At 34.8% G+C, this 19,566-nt stretch overlaps 1 protein-coding gene across 2 annotated transcripts; it reads left to right on the forward strand.

Annotated features, from left to right (window-relative positions):
• Positions 1–1,598: 1,598 nt before the first annotated feature.
• Positions 1,599–18,527, forward strand: LOC148033646 (phosphate transporter PHO1-like). Of its 2 annotated transcripts, XM_087681562.1 has the most exons (15): positions 1,599–2,615; positions 3,544–3,982; positions 6,044–6,650; positions 6,855–6,903; positions 7,058–7,129; positions 7,252–7,381; positions 7,685–7,808; positions 7,940–8,189; positions 8,477–8,581; positions 8,699–8,743; positions 9,002–9,151; positions 9,267–9,545; positions 9,640–9,776; positions 10,434–10,538; positions 14,350–18,527. In XM_087681562.1, the coding sequence occupies exons 1-14, from the start codon at positions 2,382–2,384 to the stop codon at positions 10,525–10,527; spliced, it is 2,715 nt and encodes a 904-aa protein (XP_087537688.1). In that variant the 5' UTR covers positions 1,599–2,381; the 3' UTR covers positions 10,528–10,538; positions 14,350–18,527. The 2 variants fall into 2 exon arrangements, with proteins under 2 accessions (XP_087537688.1, XP_087537687.1); XM_087681561.1 differs by lacking the exon at positions 14,350–18,527 and having other exon boundaries at positions 10,434–10,539.
• Positions 18,528–19,566: the final 1,039 nt, after the last annotated feature.

The raw sequence follows: 19,566 nt of genomic DNA on the forward strand, positions 1-19,566 counted from the left end.
TTAGCATATGAGTACACTTGCTCTTCTCGACTTAAAGATAGTTATACAGATGTTGCATTTTTAAATCATATTTTGTCTTTACCTCAACATGTGTTCTCAGCTCATAATTCTAAATGGCATCATGAGTTTATTTAGGCTTTGGTGTCCTTCATTTATTGGGCTCCAACTAATTATATGCATGAAATCAAGATATGACATATTATACTAGATATACATTGACACAAGGTATGTAATGATGGAAATGCTTTGGTACTATGCTTATACAAATCATGTCGCTAGTCTTTTCAATAACAACTTGACATACATTATCCTTAGTGTGCTTGTAGGGTTCTTGCTAGGTTGGCATAAGAAGAACACACCAATCATAGATAGGCTAGAGGTGAAGGGGAAAAACATAATTGCAATTTATACATTTTCAAGATGAAGACCTAGAGAGAGCAAGGTAGTGACAAGTAACCATGTCATGCACCACATCTTTAATAAACACAAAATTTTTCTCCTAATTTGGTTATGACAAAGTGGTTTATGAATTTGTGTGTTGGGTTAGTAAGCAAATGAGGCTAGCCTCATTAGAAGAAGGTGAGGCTATACAAACAAGTTAGGACTAGAGTTGATGTTTAGTTGTTTAACATTCATACAACACTTGTCATGGACTGAAAGGTAGTTATATAAATGTTGCTCTTTTTGTATTGTGCTTTTTGTGATCTCAAGTTGAGTTTTCAATCATCATAGTGAATCACATCATGAGATTAGTTAGGCTTTGATGTTCTTTCTTGATTGAGATCCACTTGGAATATGTACTAAACCAAGATATGATATATCTACTAGATGTCATAAATTGTCACAAAGCATGTAATGATGGAAATGCTTTTGGTACTATGCTTGTACAAATCGTGTAAGTAGTCTTTTCAATAACAACATGACATCCAATATCCTTAGTGAGCTTGAGCGTGCTTGCTAGGTTGGTGGAAGGAGAACACACTAGTCACAATCGGAAGCCATAGTTGGTTTTCCTTTTGAAAATCTTTCGATGTGTTAGATCGGCTAGAGGTGAGGAAGCACAACATAATTGCAATCTCTACACTTTTAGGATGAAGATGTTGAGAGATCAAGGTAGTGACAAGTGACCAGGTCATGCACCACATCTTTAATAAACACTTTGTTTTTCTCTTTTGGTTATGGTGAAGTGATTTGTGAATTTGCGTGATGATGTTGATAAGCACTGTTGAACGTGAATCGAACAGTTACATTGACTATTGGGGGTTAAGGCCTCACAAAAAAATGAGGCAACTATAAAGGTTAGTAGAAAAAACACTAGGAAATCTTTAACCACAAGATAAGGGAACCACAAAGGGTGTAAACTATGTCGTTAGGATGGTAGTGGTGGGGGGGGAAAGGGAAAGCCGATTGGTGGAAAGGCAACTTTTGAGGCATAGTGAAGTATTAGTGCAAGCCCACTGAAGCTCAATGGTGGGCGCATCATCGAGCTGGTATTTTCAGGGCAAGTTCCATCATCTGATGATGCAGTGGATTTCTGGGCATATTGTTATTAATCCCTCTCATAAGTGCCCTTTGCTTATTGTATCCGTCTCTCTCTCTCTCTCTCTCTCTCTCTCTCGCGTTTAATGTCTTAGACTAATCAAAGAGCCAAACAAACGCATATAATTATCGCCAGCATGAAGCATAATCCCTACTTAGACCACCCTGGCTCAGCCTCCGATGACTGTATATTAAGCTTAATTTGATCAGCTGATCCGATCTCACAGCCCCAATCCCGAGGATCATCTTATCTCCATAGCAACATACCCATGTAACTAGCGCCAGCATGAAGCATGAAGCCCTACTTAGACCACCCTGGCTCAGCCTCAGATGATTGTTTGTATATTTTTACGCTTGATTTGATCTGCTGATGCGATCTGACAGCCCCAATCCTGTGTATCACCTTATCTCCATAGCACCATACAGAGCGCTCCGTTATCTCCATAGCAACATACCCATGTAACTAGCGCCAGCATGAAGCATGAAGCCCTCAGATGATTGTTTGTATATTTTTACGCCTGATTTGATCTGCTGATCCGATGTGACAGCCCCAATCCTGCGTATCACCTTATCTCCATAGCACCATACAGAGAGCTCCGTTATCTCCATAGCAACATACCCATGTAACTAGCGCCAGCATGAAGCATGAAGCCCTACTTAGACCACCCTGGCTCAGCCTCAGATGATTGTTTGTATATTTTTACGCTTGATTTGATCTGCTGATCCGATCTGACAGCCCCAATCCTGCGTATCACCTTATCTCCATAGCACCATACAGAGCGCTCCGCTGTGAGCTCATTTGTTTTATCTCTGTGATTCCTATCGCTCTGATCGTTCCCTCAATGGTGAAGTTTTCAAAGCAATTGGAGCTTCAGTTGGTCCCCGAGTGGAAGAGTGCCTTCTGCAATTATTGGAAGCTCAAGAAGGACCTCAAGCTGATCAAGTTCCAGGCAGATGATGATGTTGATGATGATAATATAATTGACCCTCCTTATGGAAATTTTGGTTACCCTCTCAGAAACATCAGGAAGAGATTGCCCACCAATAGTAATGCCAAACAACAAGATGTGATACGGGTAATGATCCACCTCTTCTTTAGGTTTTATGCAACATCCCCTCTCGGAAGGGTCACTCGTAATTATGTGTGTCTATCACATGGGTTAGATATAAGGAAATTTTAAAATTCTATTTTTACACATTTTTATATATATAGAAGGGTGCCAAATAAAAGGATTACTTATAGATTGAATAGAAAAGGGTTGTGTTTTATTTTGGAAAAAAATAAAAAAATAGGGTATATATATATATATATATATAGTGAACCCCCCAAGAGCCCCCTATGATCTATCCTAGTATAAAAAAAAAACCCACAAAAATCCATGCGTTCCACCAAAACTCAACTATAACATTTTTGGTAGTAGATTCAAAAACCTTCCACCTAAAATCTATGTTTGTCACCTCTATAACTAAGAATTTTACAACATTCAAGGTTTTATTATACAATTTTTTTTTGGACATTTTGTGATTCATTTTATGTTAAACCTTGATTTTTTGTTGATGTTGCCCTAGTCCTTTAAGCTTCATTAAGGCCCTTGTTGAATTGATGGATAGCTTGGCCAATGTTTAAAGGCACCAAGTTAGTATCACCCTACTCTCACCCTATCATAGCTTGGTTAAGATTTCAAGACACCAAATTAGGATCATATCATGAAACCAAAAACATTCATACATATTGACTTATTGTGTGATCAATAGCATGCTACTTTGAGTAGTAGATTTATCATGATAGTTCACATGTATCTGGTTTATCTATGTATAATCTTCACACCCTTATTAATATCATATGCTTATCCATTTAATATTGATAAATGCATGCTAATCCTAATTGTCTTGGTTGAAATGAAACCCAAGTTGTGCATTTTGGTTCTTCAATCACGATGCCACTTACCATGATTGAGGTAATGATTGTAGCTGATAGTTGAACATTGAGTGGGGTGCTTGCAGGTTCATCATCGAAAATGCAACAATACTATTGGCCCAACAAGCATTGGAGGGCATTCTGTGTTAGAAATCTATGAGACACAAGTCTTGGAGCCCTATTGTGTAAATAAATATGAAGTGGCCTTCTTTGCAAGTGTTGATGCAGAGCTCAATAAAGTGAATGCATTCTATGGAGCAAAGGAGGATGAATTTGCGCAGCGATTAGAGACACTCAAGTGCCAACTCCATACTCTCGTAGACTTGCGCACTATGATGGCTTATACTAGTGCAACACATAATATGGTCAACAACAACAAAAGAGGCAACAACAACAATAATAACACTGCCATTGACATCCTTGACCTTTCCTCACCCTCTTCTACTACTTCATCCACCTCTGCTTGTTCTTCTTCTTCTTCCTCTCCTTTTCTCTTCTTCAAAAAATCCCTTAGCCTTGAAAAGCGTACGTAAACATGCATCCCATCTTTCAATCCATAACCATATTAAATTGAAGTAGGAGATTTGAGAACATAACAAAGTTTTCAAAAGTCATATAAGTTTTCAAAACACTATATCAATGAGTGCATCTATTTTGCCTCAAGCACCAATAAAAATTAAAAGAAGCAAAAACACATATGTATGTGCATACATACAACATACATATACATAGTACACACATGCCTGGGGATGTGTGTGTGTGTTTGCATGATTATATGTGCATGAGACCACATACACATGTGATGGGATGAACACATGCATGTGTGTGTATACATACACACATGCATACGTGTGTGTGTTATATGCGCATGCCCCCACACATGCATGTGCATTGTGGGCCACAAACACATAAACACACATGCATGCTCACATATGCACGTGTATGAGAGAGAGAGAGAGAGAGAGAGAGAGAGAGAGAGAGAGAGAGAGAGAGAGAGAGAGAGAGAGAGAGAGAGAGAGAGAGAGAGAGAGAGAGAGAGAGAGAGAGAGAGAGAGAGAGAGAGAGAGAGAGTGTGTGTGTGTGTGTGTGTGTTTATGTACATGTGTTTACACACGTGTGCACAAGCACGTGCACACATGTGCCACATTTACACACACACACACACACACACACACACACACACACACACACACACACACACACACACACACACATGCATACACACATCCATATGCACACATGTAGGCACACCTACACACATATAGATACATTGAAGCTAATATTCTTGCTAACATGATTTGCTCAAGTTCGTAGATACATCTCCACATGTGATCTATTGTGATGTCACTGTGAAGCATAGCCATATAGGCCAAACCATATTATAGAATTAGATCTTCCTAAGTATTAGTGTTTTTCTTAGTCAATCTAAAAAAATCCATTCCATTCCCACCCTTCCTTTTCGTACATTGCCACAACTAAAGATGTTTTGCATGACAAAACTAACATGTACAACCACTAAACATAAATTATCCCTTTGGATGATTAAATGGGGTGTTTGAAAATATTAAATATTTTGAAGACATTGAAAAGTATTATTTAAGAAATTTATAATCTTTCATATGTAAAGATGTATTGGTTTGGCACATAAGGCTACTTAGTTTAGGACACACGAGGTGCTAACATATACTTGTCTACTTAGATTCTTGCATGGAAATTCTTAAGTGCAACCTATAAACCTACATAGCCTTTAAGAAAGAGTCATCTAGTGTTTTCACACTTTAGAAGGGTCTAGTCTTAGGATTTTTTGAGTAACCTTATAGATCTTATATAAGCACTCTAGCCCCTAGAATACTAGGACGAAAACAACTAGCTCTCTTACATAACTACCAACAAATCTTAGAATATTAGTGACTATAGCTCTACTCCTTTGGAAAGGATGGCAATTATAAGGTATAGAAGTTTGTATCGACTACTATTGACTATCATTGGAGGGCGTCATGTGAGTATGGGAAAACTAGAGCCAAGGATTCTTGCTTTGCACATGACCAAAGTCCATTTAGGGTGGTTTTTAACACCTCACCATGTGATGAAGACAATGTAAAGCTCATCAATATATGATGATCAAGATTGGAGTACTAATCCCAAATGGTGTCACACCAAATAGCTCTTGGTAGTATTCAAAAGAATTCTTGCATTTGACTTGTCATGCAAGTGGCTCATTTACCCTGATTATTTTTATAAGCAACTCATATATAGAACATAGATTATTTGTGTATGGACTTAAATTACCTTCTTGCTTAGCTATATGCATGTTGCATGTTATTTCTTGATCAATCTTTCATGTAATGCTCCATGCTTTTGCACCATTTGTTCCATTGCATGATGGATAGCTTAGCTCATGACATTACCCTTGACCACGTAATATGAATGTATTATTTCAAGTTTTCTTGTTTACTTTGATTGGGAACTAAAAAGTACCACAAACCTTACATCAATTTTGGCATTAAGTCTTGGGTCAAAGAAAGTAAGTCCTATTTTTGAAATAATTTAATTGTTTAAAAATGGTTGTCTTCTTTGACTATGCAGCATTATTGCGACCAATTGCTTCTTATAAACAGACCTTGGAAGACAACGACACTAGTTTGAAGACAAATGATGTGGATTTGGACACCACTTGTGGCAACAACAAGCTTCTACCAATTTTAGATGCAACCATCTCTATGCAACATCAAACTAAGAATGGATTAATCACAATGAACAAAAATACAAATGTTGAGTTTAATAATGCATCAACAAAAGAAGGAGAGGAGCATCTAGAGGATCTAGCCTTACCATTTTCATCATGTATAGATCAAGAATTATCAGTACTACGTGCAACTCCTACTCAAAAAAATAATAAACATTTGATTATGAATAATAATCAACAGCATTACCATGTGGCTAGCAATAATAGTTTTCCATTGAAGCGTCTCATGACATGTAGTACTCCAAAGGTAGCCATACATATGGCTTCTACAATAGGAGCCCCAATGCGTTGCATCAACATGAATATGAATGTTGAAGCTGACCATCATCAACATGCTAGTGGGTCAAGCTCTCTACTAAGCAAGAAGAGAATAAAGTATGCAAGGAAGATGCTTCGTGGTGCCTTTGTCGAGTATTATCGAGGCCTAGGTTTACTAAAGAGCTTCAGGTATGGCTCTAATACTACTAATACTATTTCTTATGCTCCTTGTGTTATTCTCTTTCTAATCCTTGTCCTCCCACCCCTTAACAATGCTATTGCTATTACTAATCCAAAATTTATTGCTCTATTCTTGTTGTTGCTTTTAACTAATTTGTCATTGTTATTACAACTACCACTTTTAACTAATTAAGGCTTGAGTTTCTCTTACAGCTCACTCAACATGCTTGCTTTTGGAAAGATATTGAAGAAATATGATAAGGTAAAGGCAAACTTCCTCATTTCATTCCATGAGTTCTTAAATTTCTAAAAGTAGTAATGTCTAGTGTACAACTTTCACACAAGATATTATATGCTAGTAGTGGGTGTTTCATAGAAATTTCTTCAACTTTCCCCTCTTTAATAATTGATTGTAGGTGACAGGAAGAAATGCATCTCCTCCGTATTTGAAGGCCCTTGAAAGATCACGACTCAATAGCTCAGACAAAGTGAGTGTGTGCGCTCCCAAAATTCAAAGAGCTTAGACACATGTTTCATCATATAATGACTATGTTTTTCCTCATCTTACAAATTGGATCAAATTATGACTATCTCTTCCCTCATCTATCAGGTCTCACTTTTGATGGAAGAGGCAGAAAAACTATTCACTCAACATTTTGCAAAAGATGATCATAAGAAGGCCATGATGTTGTTAAGACCCATACAACAAAAAGTTTGTCACACGATCACATACTTTGTTGGTAATTATTTGTTAGAGAAAACATACCAAAAAATGTGCTTCTTATTCAAAAAATAAAGAGAGGGGGAATTTACTAAAGTTTTCTACATAAACATATCAAAGATGTATAGCAAGTCCCATATTAAATATGAGAATAATAATATAATTAAAAGGACGATATATCTCTATATATATAGATACACATATACTTAAATGTATCTTAAGTAACAATGTTGTGAAATTTCCTTTAAGAATTTATATGTCAAGTTATGGTAATGATTTTATTAGCTAGGAATTCTTTTGATGAGAAAACTCAATATTGTAGGACTCTTCACTGGGTGGTCTCTAGCTTTTCTAGCATCCTTCATAATTTTGCTCCATGTAAATGGTGTTCACTACAATGGTTCACATCTTCAAAGCTATGCTGGAACAATGTACCCAATTTACAGGTAAATTATTTCGAAAGATCAAGATTATAAATGTTTGAGTGTAATTTCCCTTCTTTTGTTATAGAATGCAAGTTTGATTGAACTAATCATGTGTCACATTTCTAACCTATTTTCCCATTTCTTATGAATAGCTTGTTATTTCTTATGCTTCTTCATATGTACATGTATGGATGGAATGTCTACTTATGGCGGCAAGTAAGGATAAACTATCCATTCATTTTTGAGTTTGCTCCAAGCACAGAGCTTCGAAACCGTGAAATTCTATTGGTTTGCACAAGCCTCACAACTTTGGTTGTTGCTAGCATGGTGTGCCATCTAATTATTTACTTTGGAGCAACTACACCTTTTAATCCGGACTTTATACCCTTTGCAACAATTTTGGTAAGAAATTGGATACTCAACTCCATTAGATAAAAATTTCACTTTCTTACACAAGTGGTAAAACATCTAGATTTACACTCTTATTTTGCAATTATACTCACATCATCATCTACTATGCATACAACATTTTACCTATTAACATTTGCTTTTGCATTTCTTATTTTGGAAGTTTACATAGATATGGTGCATATAGAGCATTTCAAATTAGCACATTGGACTTGAGACTACTTGTATTCCTAAGATTTCTTAATATATGCTAACAACCATGCCTCTTGCAATCTTTATAGGCCTTTTTGACCATTCTTCTTTGTCCACTAAATATATGCTATCGCTCCAGCCGGGTTTTCTTCTTAAGATGCTTGAAACGTATTATTTTGGCACCATTTTGTAAGGTATCATTCTCTTAGAACATTTTTCATGCCTTTTAGAGGCAATAAAGAGTCACTAAATTTTTCATGCCCTTGTAACTAATGTGAAAGCATAAATGATAGTGGTATTCTATTATGTAGGTTGTGATGGCTGACTTTTTTCTTGCGGATCAACTAACTAGCCAGGTGCCTTTCATCACTTTTTCATTGGGATAATGAATGTCAATGAATGTATTCACATAAATGTATTTTGAAAAATAAAATGAAATCAATGATCTTCAAGTAAAGGATTCACATAAATGTATTTTGAAAAATAAAATGAAATCAATGATCTTCAAGTAATTGTATCTCAAATGTGGAAAAAGCATGCACCTCCACACACATGCACATGTGCATACTTGTATGCACATACACACACATTATGGCTTATTTGTTGGACTTTAGGTGGCAGCAATAAGGAGCACACAACATGTGGCATGCTACTTCTTAGGAGGCCACTTCCTTAACCATTCCACAGAATCTTGTGGAGGTCCCAATTATCATCAAATTGCATATGTATTATCGTTTCTTCCATATTGGTGGCGCTTACTGCAGGTGATTATATCCATATAAGGGAGTTGAAGCTTATATGTTGAATAAAACAAGATAACCTTAGAGATCTATTCACATTTTGTTTATTTTGAAGCTTACTGTTAAGGTGAATATGTAGTGCTTGAGGCGATGGTTTGATGAAGGTGATCGAGTGCATCTTGCAAATGGTTGCAAATATTTGTCAGCAATGATTGCAGTTGGATCTAGACTTACTTACCAATTCAACCCTTCCATGGCTTGGTTTGTGATCTTCATTATCACATCTTCCTTAGCAACCATATATCAAATGTATTGGGACATTGTGATGGATTGGGGCCTCCTTCAACCAAACTCAAAGAACCCTTGGTTGAGAGATCAACTCATATTAAAAAACAAGTGCATTTACTTTATTTCCATGGTACATTTATTTGCTTTCATAAGTTTCTTAATAGATGTGCTCTTGATTTATTGAATTAAAACCTTATATCTATAGCATGTATTTGATTCTATAGGGTATAAATTTGCTTCTACGATTGGCATGGGTGCAATCATTATCACACTTTCAATTCGGTGTATCAGAGCATTACTTGTTTGATTTCTTCTTTGCTGCTCTAGAAATCATGCGGCGTGGTCATTGGAACTTTTATAGGTAACTTACTCTCACAATCTTGTTTACTTGTTGGTGGGGTCACTCATATAATATGTAAGCCTATCATGTGGGTTTAAAAGAATGGATTTTAAAAATCCTAATTTGAAGCTTTTTTACATACATAAAAGTACCATTTAAGGGTGATGTTTATAGATTGAATAGGAAAGAGGGGTGTTTTATTCATGATAAATTTATAGATAAGGGGTCTTTAAATTAGACTTTGAATGTATATGATAGTATGAGTTTACATTTGTGAATCCCTTAAGCTCATTCAGACTCTTTTTCTCTAGAGATGTCACACAAGATATGTTTTCTCATATTTTACATATATATACACATAAATATATACATACACATATACACTCATTTCCACATATACATACCTATATAGACATCCATACGATATATGCATACATGTGTACATATACATTCACATAAGCACATACATTTTTTGAATTTTGAAAAGGAAAACCTATAAAATATACATTTGCTTTATGATTTTTTTGGTAAAAATTAGGTCATGCTCTATATAGTAAAGAAACATGGAATGAATTTGACGAAAATTAACATAAAGTGGTGAGCTAGATTATTGGGGAATATAAAAATGGATGTCTTTTCATTTTTGGTTCTAAGCAAACTCATTATGTTTGTTGCTAGGTTGGAGAATGAGCACCTCAACAATGTGGGCAAGTATAGAGCTGTGAAAACTGTTCCACTTCCTTTTAGTGACGATTTCATTGGGAGAATATAGTCCCAAATGAGGTATGGTGTAGTTTTATGAATCCTAATGTTGACAGTAAAAGAGGGTGAAAACATTAGTGGCAAAGCCATGTTTAATGATCTTGGATTGTTTACAATGCCCATATTCAAAAGGATTTTATACCTTATGGTCATAAGCACATGTTGTATCATGTGGTCCCTAGATTAATATTGGGCATATGGAATGACTAGCTCATGGATGCAATTTGCATCCACTATATTCCAGACAAGTCTATAAATAATCTTTGCTACTCAATCATACTTTGTGATATACATTTGATACACTTGTCATTATATTCCATCATTTCAACTTTGATGTTTGATATGTAACTATTTTACAAGCATATGTAATGTTGCTTAACTAACCAATGCACTTGTATTGAATAAGTAAGTACAAAGCCAAGTGTAAATTGTCCAATAGGTTAACTTCTTGCTTCATTCAAGTATGACATATTTGAGTTTTAGTGAGATAATGAGTTATGATATTGTTATAGTAATATCTACTATGTAATATGCAAAAAGATATTTGACTAGGAAGAATCATGTTGTTATTCAAAAAGTTACACTAATCCTTCCTTCCATTATGATACATAGATGGATTGAAATTTTCAAGCATTGATAGCTAAAAAATATGGCCTAAAAACCTCTCTATTTTAAGGATGATATGATTGTATTAAACTAGGTTTGCAACAACACAAATATTCATGATTATGAAATTTTATTTTGGCTCATTAATTGAGAAACTTATAATGCCATCAAAATTTTTAGTTTCTCCTTTAGTAAGTTTGTCAATGGTTTGAATTTAAAGCTTATTACCTACTTGATTATTGATATGAATGAGGGAAATAACATTCTCATGTTTCACAAGTAGTGATTTAAAGAAGCTTTAATGATTCGCCTTCTTTGTAATATTTCATTCTCTGCAATTTTCTCAAGGTTAAAGCCATAAGGATACTTAAAATTCCCAAGTTAAATGGATGATGTACAAGATCAATCATCTTTTCAATCCATATACACATTAATACATTAGTGGGTATTTGTGACCTTCCAAGACATTCTTCTTGTGTGAGTAACATTGGTCCCAATTCTAGCAATGTCAGGAATAGATTAAAAGTTGATCATCAATGATAAGAATCATAAGTCTAGACCAACAAATAGAAAAACTAACCACTTTTGAAAAGATATGAATTAACATTCCAACTTATTAGAGTCACTTTTCAAAGGATGTATGCTTCTAACTTCCTCCCACATGAGACAACTCATTATGGAATCATGATACATTGCACTTGTAAATAAGACAAGTGATAAGTCTATTTATCCAAGTAAATATTTCCAATTATAACTTAAGATAAACTCTTGTATTCCTATATTCCTTGCATGGATCTCCAAGGGTGCCTTTGAGGATGGTTAGTGCTTGCTTAACTAGATCCTTTGCCTTTGGTAGATGAGATGACTTGATTATCTTTTTGTCTTTGATCCTCCTAGCTTCTAAAAGCTTAAATGTGTGCTCTACATATCCAAAATTCACTTGAACAAAAATAAAGTGGGAATAAATTATCATGTGCTTTTGTGCTCTCTTTTTGAGAAGTTTGCTTTACTAACTTCTCAATTGACAAGACAAGAATGATGCCACTATTCAACTTTGAAATAATAATCAACTTTATATTCCTCATTCAAAAGAGTCATCACAAGTAGATTTTTGAAGAATGAGTCATTACAACACCAACATTGTCATCCCATGCTAATGAAATTACTTCACCATCTTACAAGATAGCATACACCTAAAATAGCATGTTTGGAAATAATCAACATGTGAATACTTAATATTAAGTCCTTTTTGACTTGGCATGAATGGTTTCTCTAAAAACAAAATTTTTGTATTCACTTGATTATGCCCCTTAAAACAAAATAAAACCAAAAGAAAGACAAGGAATTTGATCTAGGAATCTATCTTGTAGGAAATTTGTCAAGGCTTGCATCACAAAAAGCAAAAGATTGCAAGATCTTTGATTTAGGCTTATATCCCATATAGAATTTTAGTTTGTGGAGGACCCATGCCTATTCAATTCTCAGACTTTTAATGGCCTAGTTTGTGTGGTAGGATTAAAGGGAGACATCTTGACTTTACTTATCTAAAATGAAGAATAGACCTCACAAAAACTTTAAGATGAAATGACCAATTTTTTACTTTATAGTGCATTGATTCCTCTTTGTTCTTTGAGGTGACAATTTATCAATTGATTTCCTTGACTAAAACTAAGTGGTTTTTTTATTGCTTAATAACAAGAGGTAATGTATCCACATGAAATTTCCTTATTGATATCAATAATCCACCCCATGGATGTAGCCCTTTATCATCATTGTCACTACACCAACCATCTATCTTTGTAAGAATGATTAAAAGAGTTACGGCTTCAATCACTTGCTTTCATTGATCAAATAATCCCATTTTATGGACCAATAAATAGCCTACTTATTATTTTTCTTGGATTCATTCCATAAAGGGTTATTGAGCTCTCATTAACTTTTCAACATGTTTATAGTGTTAGTAATTCTTCTTAAATAGTTTGCAAAGTAGAGTGGAGTTACATTGATTTAAATCCAAGAATCATATGTGGTGAAATCCTTCCATTTAGAGCAAGATTTCTAGAAACCCCACTAACGAGACTTGGCTCTTCATTTTTGGACTTTGAAATGAGCCTTAAAGTAGATGTAAAAGTGAAGATTGAACTTATTTGTTTCTTATTTTGTTGATCAGAGTGAATAAGTTTCATCTTGGAATAAAACTTAAAAAAAAAATTTGAAAAGGGAACATCTTAGTAATGAGGTTAAAATTCCTATTGTATTATAGTAAATTAAGGTATCAATGATGAGATTGTCTGCACAAGTGATAGAATAGGTGTGAGGAAGCACACATTATTTATGAACTTTGACATGACTTACCATTTTGGGAGAGCACTCTACCATCATCTAGTCTCATGTCCCTTTAGTTTGCAGGCATGAGGGAAAAGGCTAAGGGAGTCACAAGAGCTCGATGGGGTGGAAATCCCAAGCTATAGATGTCATCTCATGGAGATATGGATTTAATGTTGATAGTGAAAGGGGTAGAATATTTAAGATATGGTGGTTGATTTCCAAAATCAAAGTAGTAAAGAAGGTATATCGTAAAAATGGTAACAAGAGAAATGGTTGATCATTTTTATCTTATTATTGGAGGGTGTTGAGCCAAACATAGAAAAATTAGGAATTTGGAAAAAATTCTATTCTTTTAGAAGTTGCAACTCACTTCAGTGACAATCTCTCACCTTGTCACTCAACACTTTGCTTTAACTAACTATGCATCCTTCTCTCCAAACTAAGAAAGCAAGAACACAAGACTAGCTTCGAGGTATAGTGAACCCACCAAGTTGTTGTCCAAAATCTTGAAGACTCGAAGATAGTTCTGTGACCCAAGAAACACAATCCAATGCCATTGCTCCTTTACATCCACCACCAAGCACACCAACAAGTCGAAAAGCTATTAGAGAAGAAGAAGAAGAGAAAGAAGACAATGAAGAGCTTCACCTTCCCTTGATAAAGAAAAAATTGACATTGGTAGGTTTAAGTGAAAAAATACAAATGACAAAGGGGAAGAAAAGAATCAATCTAGGGTTTTATTCAAGAGATTGGGTAGAAATAAACAAAGTTTTTCTAACATGTATGCCTTTCTCAATGATCTTGTAGAGCTAGTTAAAAAATAAGTTTGCTTCTTGGATAGAGTGTCAAAAAATGTTACTACCATATCTTGGAACTAATGATATCTAATCTTCTATAGGAAAAAAGAAATCATGCAACAAATTATTGAAGCAACAAAAATCAACAACCTTGGCCTTTCAAAAAGTGAAGATCTGGGAAGAGTAGGTCTAATAATTACCCTTTGAGGGATATGAATGCTTTATGGAGACACAAATTAGAGTTTGTGGTGCTAGGATGCTTTTTTGTTAAAGTAGAACTCATGCCAAAACTTGTTTGCAAAGGTGAATGTGGCTCTTTATTAGAGGTCCAAATATATGTGAATGGAGAGAAAATTAACGTAGTATCAATGTATGGTTCTAATGTTTTAGGGGGAGAAAAGAGAAGTGAGAATGGTTTAATAATCACATTATATTAGGGGATACAATGGTGATTGGACACTAGAGTATGATAGAAGATTGCAACACATGGATTAGCATATATCATCCATGAAGAAAGAGAAGCATGGGGATGTTTCTACATGCAACATCAACTCGTTGATGTCTCATGAATAATAGATCTAGTGAGAAATTCACTTGGCATAGAAAGTGTGTGGAACACACATTGAGGGAATATTGATGAGATCATTCCTATTTGTATGAAGGGAAATAGTGGATCCTCCATAATGCTAATCATTGAGTGCTTGACGCACAATCACACTCTAATCATGTTGATTATAAATATGATGCTTGGAAAACTGAGAACACACATTTGCTTTTTGGACTTAATATTACCTTCTAGATTTGAATGCCGATTGAAGGCAAGTTAAAGAGATTTGATAATTGCATGAAAAGTTTGAGGTTGACCCTTGTTAAAAGGAGTTGTGCATAAATAGTTTTGCTACTCTTTTAGAGGGACATGGGTGCCATAAAGTTTGTATAGGTAAAAGAAAGTGTGATAATGTTTCAACATCTTGAAGTCACATCTTTTATGCTCTCTTTTTGTACCTTGGAGATGTTATTTTACTTTGTCTACTATAGGATGCTAAAAGTTACCTTGAAAATAAGGAGGATTTTAGAATTCCAAGTGCCTTAAATTGAACTAAGAGCAAAGTGGGATCTGAAAGGAGAAGCTCCAAACAAGTTTTATTCTAGTTCTTTGCATGTCAAGCAAAAGAAAGAATCTCTTATGATTGAAGATGTTAGTGGTAGGATGGCTATAGATAAATAAGATATTGCCATAGTTTTTCATTCACTTATATTCCATTGTTGGGAATGAACCTCAATGCAATGAGGATTATTATGCAAAACTTGTGAAATTCCTTAAATGGTCTTGTAAAAGTGTGGGAAAAGACATTTAATTGCTTATGGAGCAACCTTGGGGGGTTTCACTACATGTATATCCTCTATATCATGTGTGTTCAATGCCTATTGTAAAATCCTATTGTCATGAGATTTGGTTTGAAGAAGAAAGTTTAAGGCAATTTTTGAAGATTCTCAATGATTGATTAGAACCAAGGCACATTGCATATGTGGAAGAAGAGGCTAAAGCTATATGGAGTTCTACTTACTCTTATAGATCCAATTTCTTATTTTGGAGGGTGATGGTGATCATCCTTCACAACAAGAAAATTCCCCACAAAAGATTTATAAATTTAATTTCTTATTGTGGAGGGTGATGGGGATCAAAGAAATACCAAATATTTATTGATTAAGTACAAAGATGTCTCTCCACTTTGTGTATTTTGTTAGAGGGAAGAGGAGGATAACTTACATGTTTTGTGGGGTTGTAGTGAAGTGTGGCCACCATAGACTAAAGTTATGCTGATGATGAAGGTACTTTGTTTGCTTTGTGTATTGAGTTGGAATCAAATATAATAGGAGTTAGAAGATATCTTAATGAAGAATCAAGGAAAGTATTAGAATATCCTTAGGGCATTGATCTTCAAAGTTTTGAAAGGACTAGTAAAATATGATAATGCTCTTAAACTGGTAGAGTTAAGCTTTTGAGAAAGCTCCTATAAGTTTCCTTTGGGATGATGTACATATTTAACTTATTGTTTAATAATATCATAGTTGCACTACAAAAAAAGTGAAGAGATACAATGTAAAAACATACAATACTAGGGTTGGTGCTAATTGCAAGGAAACCCTAACATGCCTTTGTTGTTCTATGAGTGTGTTGAAGGGGAGCTGATAGAATTATACATGACACCATAAATATCAAGAGGAGTGTTTCATACTCGATCAGATCCAACATATGGGCATCCACCTAATGACCATGTTTACAACTATGTTTATTGGCATCTATGATTGTATTAGTATATTCAAATTCTATAAAAAGATTGAGGGAAGTAGATATGGAGACATTGCAACCTACAATATATGCATCTCGAGTGTATGGTAGTGGTTTATTGGTAAAGACTACAACAAAAATAATAGGATCTCTAGCTAGCTAATAAGGGCTATGTTTGATGTAGGAAATAGCAAAAAACTAGGCATAAACATGGAAGATAATGATGGCTTTTGATTAAAGAAGATGCCTTGTGTTTGATGGTACAATGAGATTGTACTTTGCATAAATCTACAAAAATAGGCCCGAACTTCCAGAATCCTCTAATGAATTATAACTCTAGGACTAAGAACTAATTATAATGTGTGTACATCCATTATAGAGTATAAAGATGCAAAGTTGAGCCAAAATTCTTTACTTAAGAACTCCTCTTGGATGTAGACATTGTGTTATCCCACTACAAATGTGGTTGCACAAAATTTGCAATAACTATTGTTTGGCTAATCCCAATTGAGCATGCTCTAACTTTAGACAACTCTCTCTTCAAGAAGTTTCATCTCATATAACTATTGCATGTATACTGTTAGATTAGAATCCAATCCATCCCAAAACAAAGAGTTTTCTTGTAGTGAAATAGAGCCCACTAGTTGACATAGTCTCTTTCACAAATAATACTTGAAGTTAGGGAAATCATTCCAAGAGTAATCTTGGTCTAAGCAAAGGCCAAAATAAATCCCTTATCCACATAAATCAAAAGGAAAGATATTATCAAAACCATAAGCTCAATCATAGAATTGATCCATGTCATCTCTATCATGCATGGATTCATAATCAAGATCCTTAAGTACCAATATACTAATTGTTGTATTTACATCTTGAAGGGTGGTATGCAATATACTTGTCTATATACTTTTTCTCCTTACACTCCTTATAAAGGAATTAGCTTGTCATTATTGGGAGTAGAGGTAGGTATTGACTTTATTTCAACATATTGATTCCCTATCTTAGCACCATTTGAGGGCTTGAAATTTATCCCCCTTGCTTGGTGACATTGTAACATGGGTAGGTAGGAATTTTAGGGACATGAGCCTAGGAAGTAGCCTTTCCATTCTCATTGTCATTTTGTCCTTTCTTTGTAGTGGCTTCTTGTTGTCCAAAGGAATGCTAAAGATTTACATCCCTCTTATACTTGTGAGCATATCTTTAAGCCAAATCAATTGCTTGAAAGAGAATGGAGGGGTTTTGTACCATCACATTTGCTAATAAATGATAAGGGCTGAACTAATTTATTTCTTGGATTTTTTTTGTCTTTTAGTGCTAAATGGTTGATTTTATGGTGAATTGATTAGTTTTAGAAGTGTTTTGGGATAGGTTGAATATGTTTGAGAAGCTCATGATGATCTTTGATTGAGTTATGATGTTTTGATTGGTTTTGTGGTATGTTTGTTTGGTATCGTTAGGTCTAATTTGCCTCTATTTTAATTATTTTTCTTTCTATTTGAGAGGTTGAGATAGTAGATGAGTGATTTGAAGAATTATTGGGAGTTTTTTGGATGGTTTTTGATGGATTGGATTGGTTTTAGTATGAGTTGTATGGTTTTTATACTTTGTGTTTACCTTCTATACTGTCTCTTGAGCTTTTGTATGCTTTCTCTTGTCTTTTATATGCTTCTATAAGTGTCCTATCGAATGAATTTTTAGCTTGGGGATGTTTTAAAATCTTGGAAGGGGAATAATATAAGCTCAAATTAGCTAGTTCAAGTGGAAAAAGTAGCAACATAAGACTTCAATTGAAGATTGAAGCAACAATGACATTGATGATCTCTGAAGGGTCATGGTAGTGGCTCTGGTACCTCTTCATATCAGACATATCTCTTGGGGGATGTATCCATGACCAAGAGAGGATTATTGAGAATTATTCTTTGTTATTCTCATGTACTATTGAGGGAGAGCATGTGTGAGAGAGATTGTGTATAAGAGATAGCTAATTTCTATGAAAAACCTTGTATTTATATGAGATTGAGAGAAAAACTATGAAGATTTTGAGATATGAATACTATGTGATTAATTTGATTCAATATTGATTATTATTTTGTGTTCTTTTGGTTCTTTGGTGGTTTCTACAAAGAATATGATAAGTTTTGTTGTGATAAATCCATGGGAGATCTCACATACGATGCTATGTGAAGACTTGTTGTTTATGGTGTTCTTTTTCTTTCTATGGTTAATTGAAGCATAAAGAACAAGCTTGTTGGTGTAACAAGATAGATTTTCTTGTAGTATTTGCCTTGTTTCTTTGGTGTTCTCTAGAGAGCTCCATGTTTTTGGTGTGCAACTAGGGAAAACTACCATCAACAAGAACCCACCAACAGAGGTTGAAAATGGAAGTAGTGGCACTGTTGAAGAGTAAAAAGAGCAAGAAAAGCAATGAAAGAGTGTAAAATTCTTGCCACCCTTGAAGAATTGGAAATTTTCATTGCCAAAGCCACCTTTTACAAGAAGTCATCTCTCAATGGTAGAAATACATCGCCATTTTGATGCGGACTCTCCACAAGCATGCTGATCCAAATGTCTTCTAAAGCTACAAAGAGCTATATTATTCTAGCTAAAAAACAGAAAGAATAAAAATCAATGTAAGATTTGGCTCTCATTGAGGAATTTTTAGACATTATTAAGTGGAAGATTATGAAGAAGCTCCAGCTCCAGGAGTCATGGTTAGTGGAGGTTCATAAGAACAAGAAGGAAAAGAGTTGGGACTTGTTCATGGATGCACAACAACAAGACACATGGGATGCTTGGTGTAGTGATAACCTTTTGTTTATTCAATTGGAAACCCACTAGAAGCTAGTAGACAGAGTGTTCTTCACAACCTATGCCATTGAGACTGTCCGAAGTTGGTACTACCAAAATGATGGCACTATGGCAATCCTCAAAAGAATGAATTTTGATACGTTTAGAACATAATATTTTCCTCTTTGCAGTGGAATAAAAGTTGAATTCAGAGATCATGAAAGGAAAGAAGTAGAAA

The sequence above is a fragment of the Lygodium microphyllum genome, chromosome 7 (genome assembly GCF_053477565.2).
Source record: "Lygodium microphyllum isolate KBCC chromosome 7, Lygodium_microphyllum_v1.1.10, whole genome shotgun sequence".
Classification (NCBI taxonomy): Eukaryota; Viridiplantae; Streptophyta; class Polypodiopsida; order Schizaeales; family Lygodiaceae; genus Lygodium; species Lygodium microphyllum.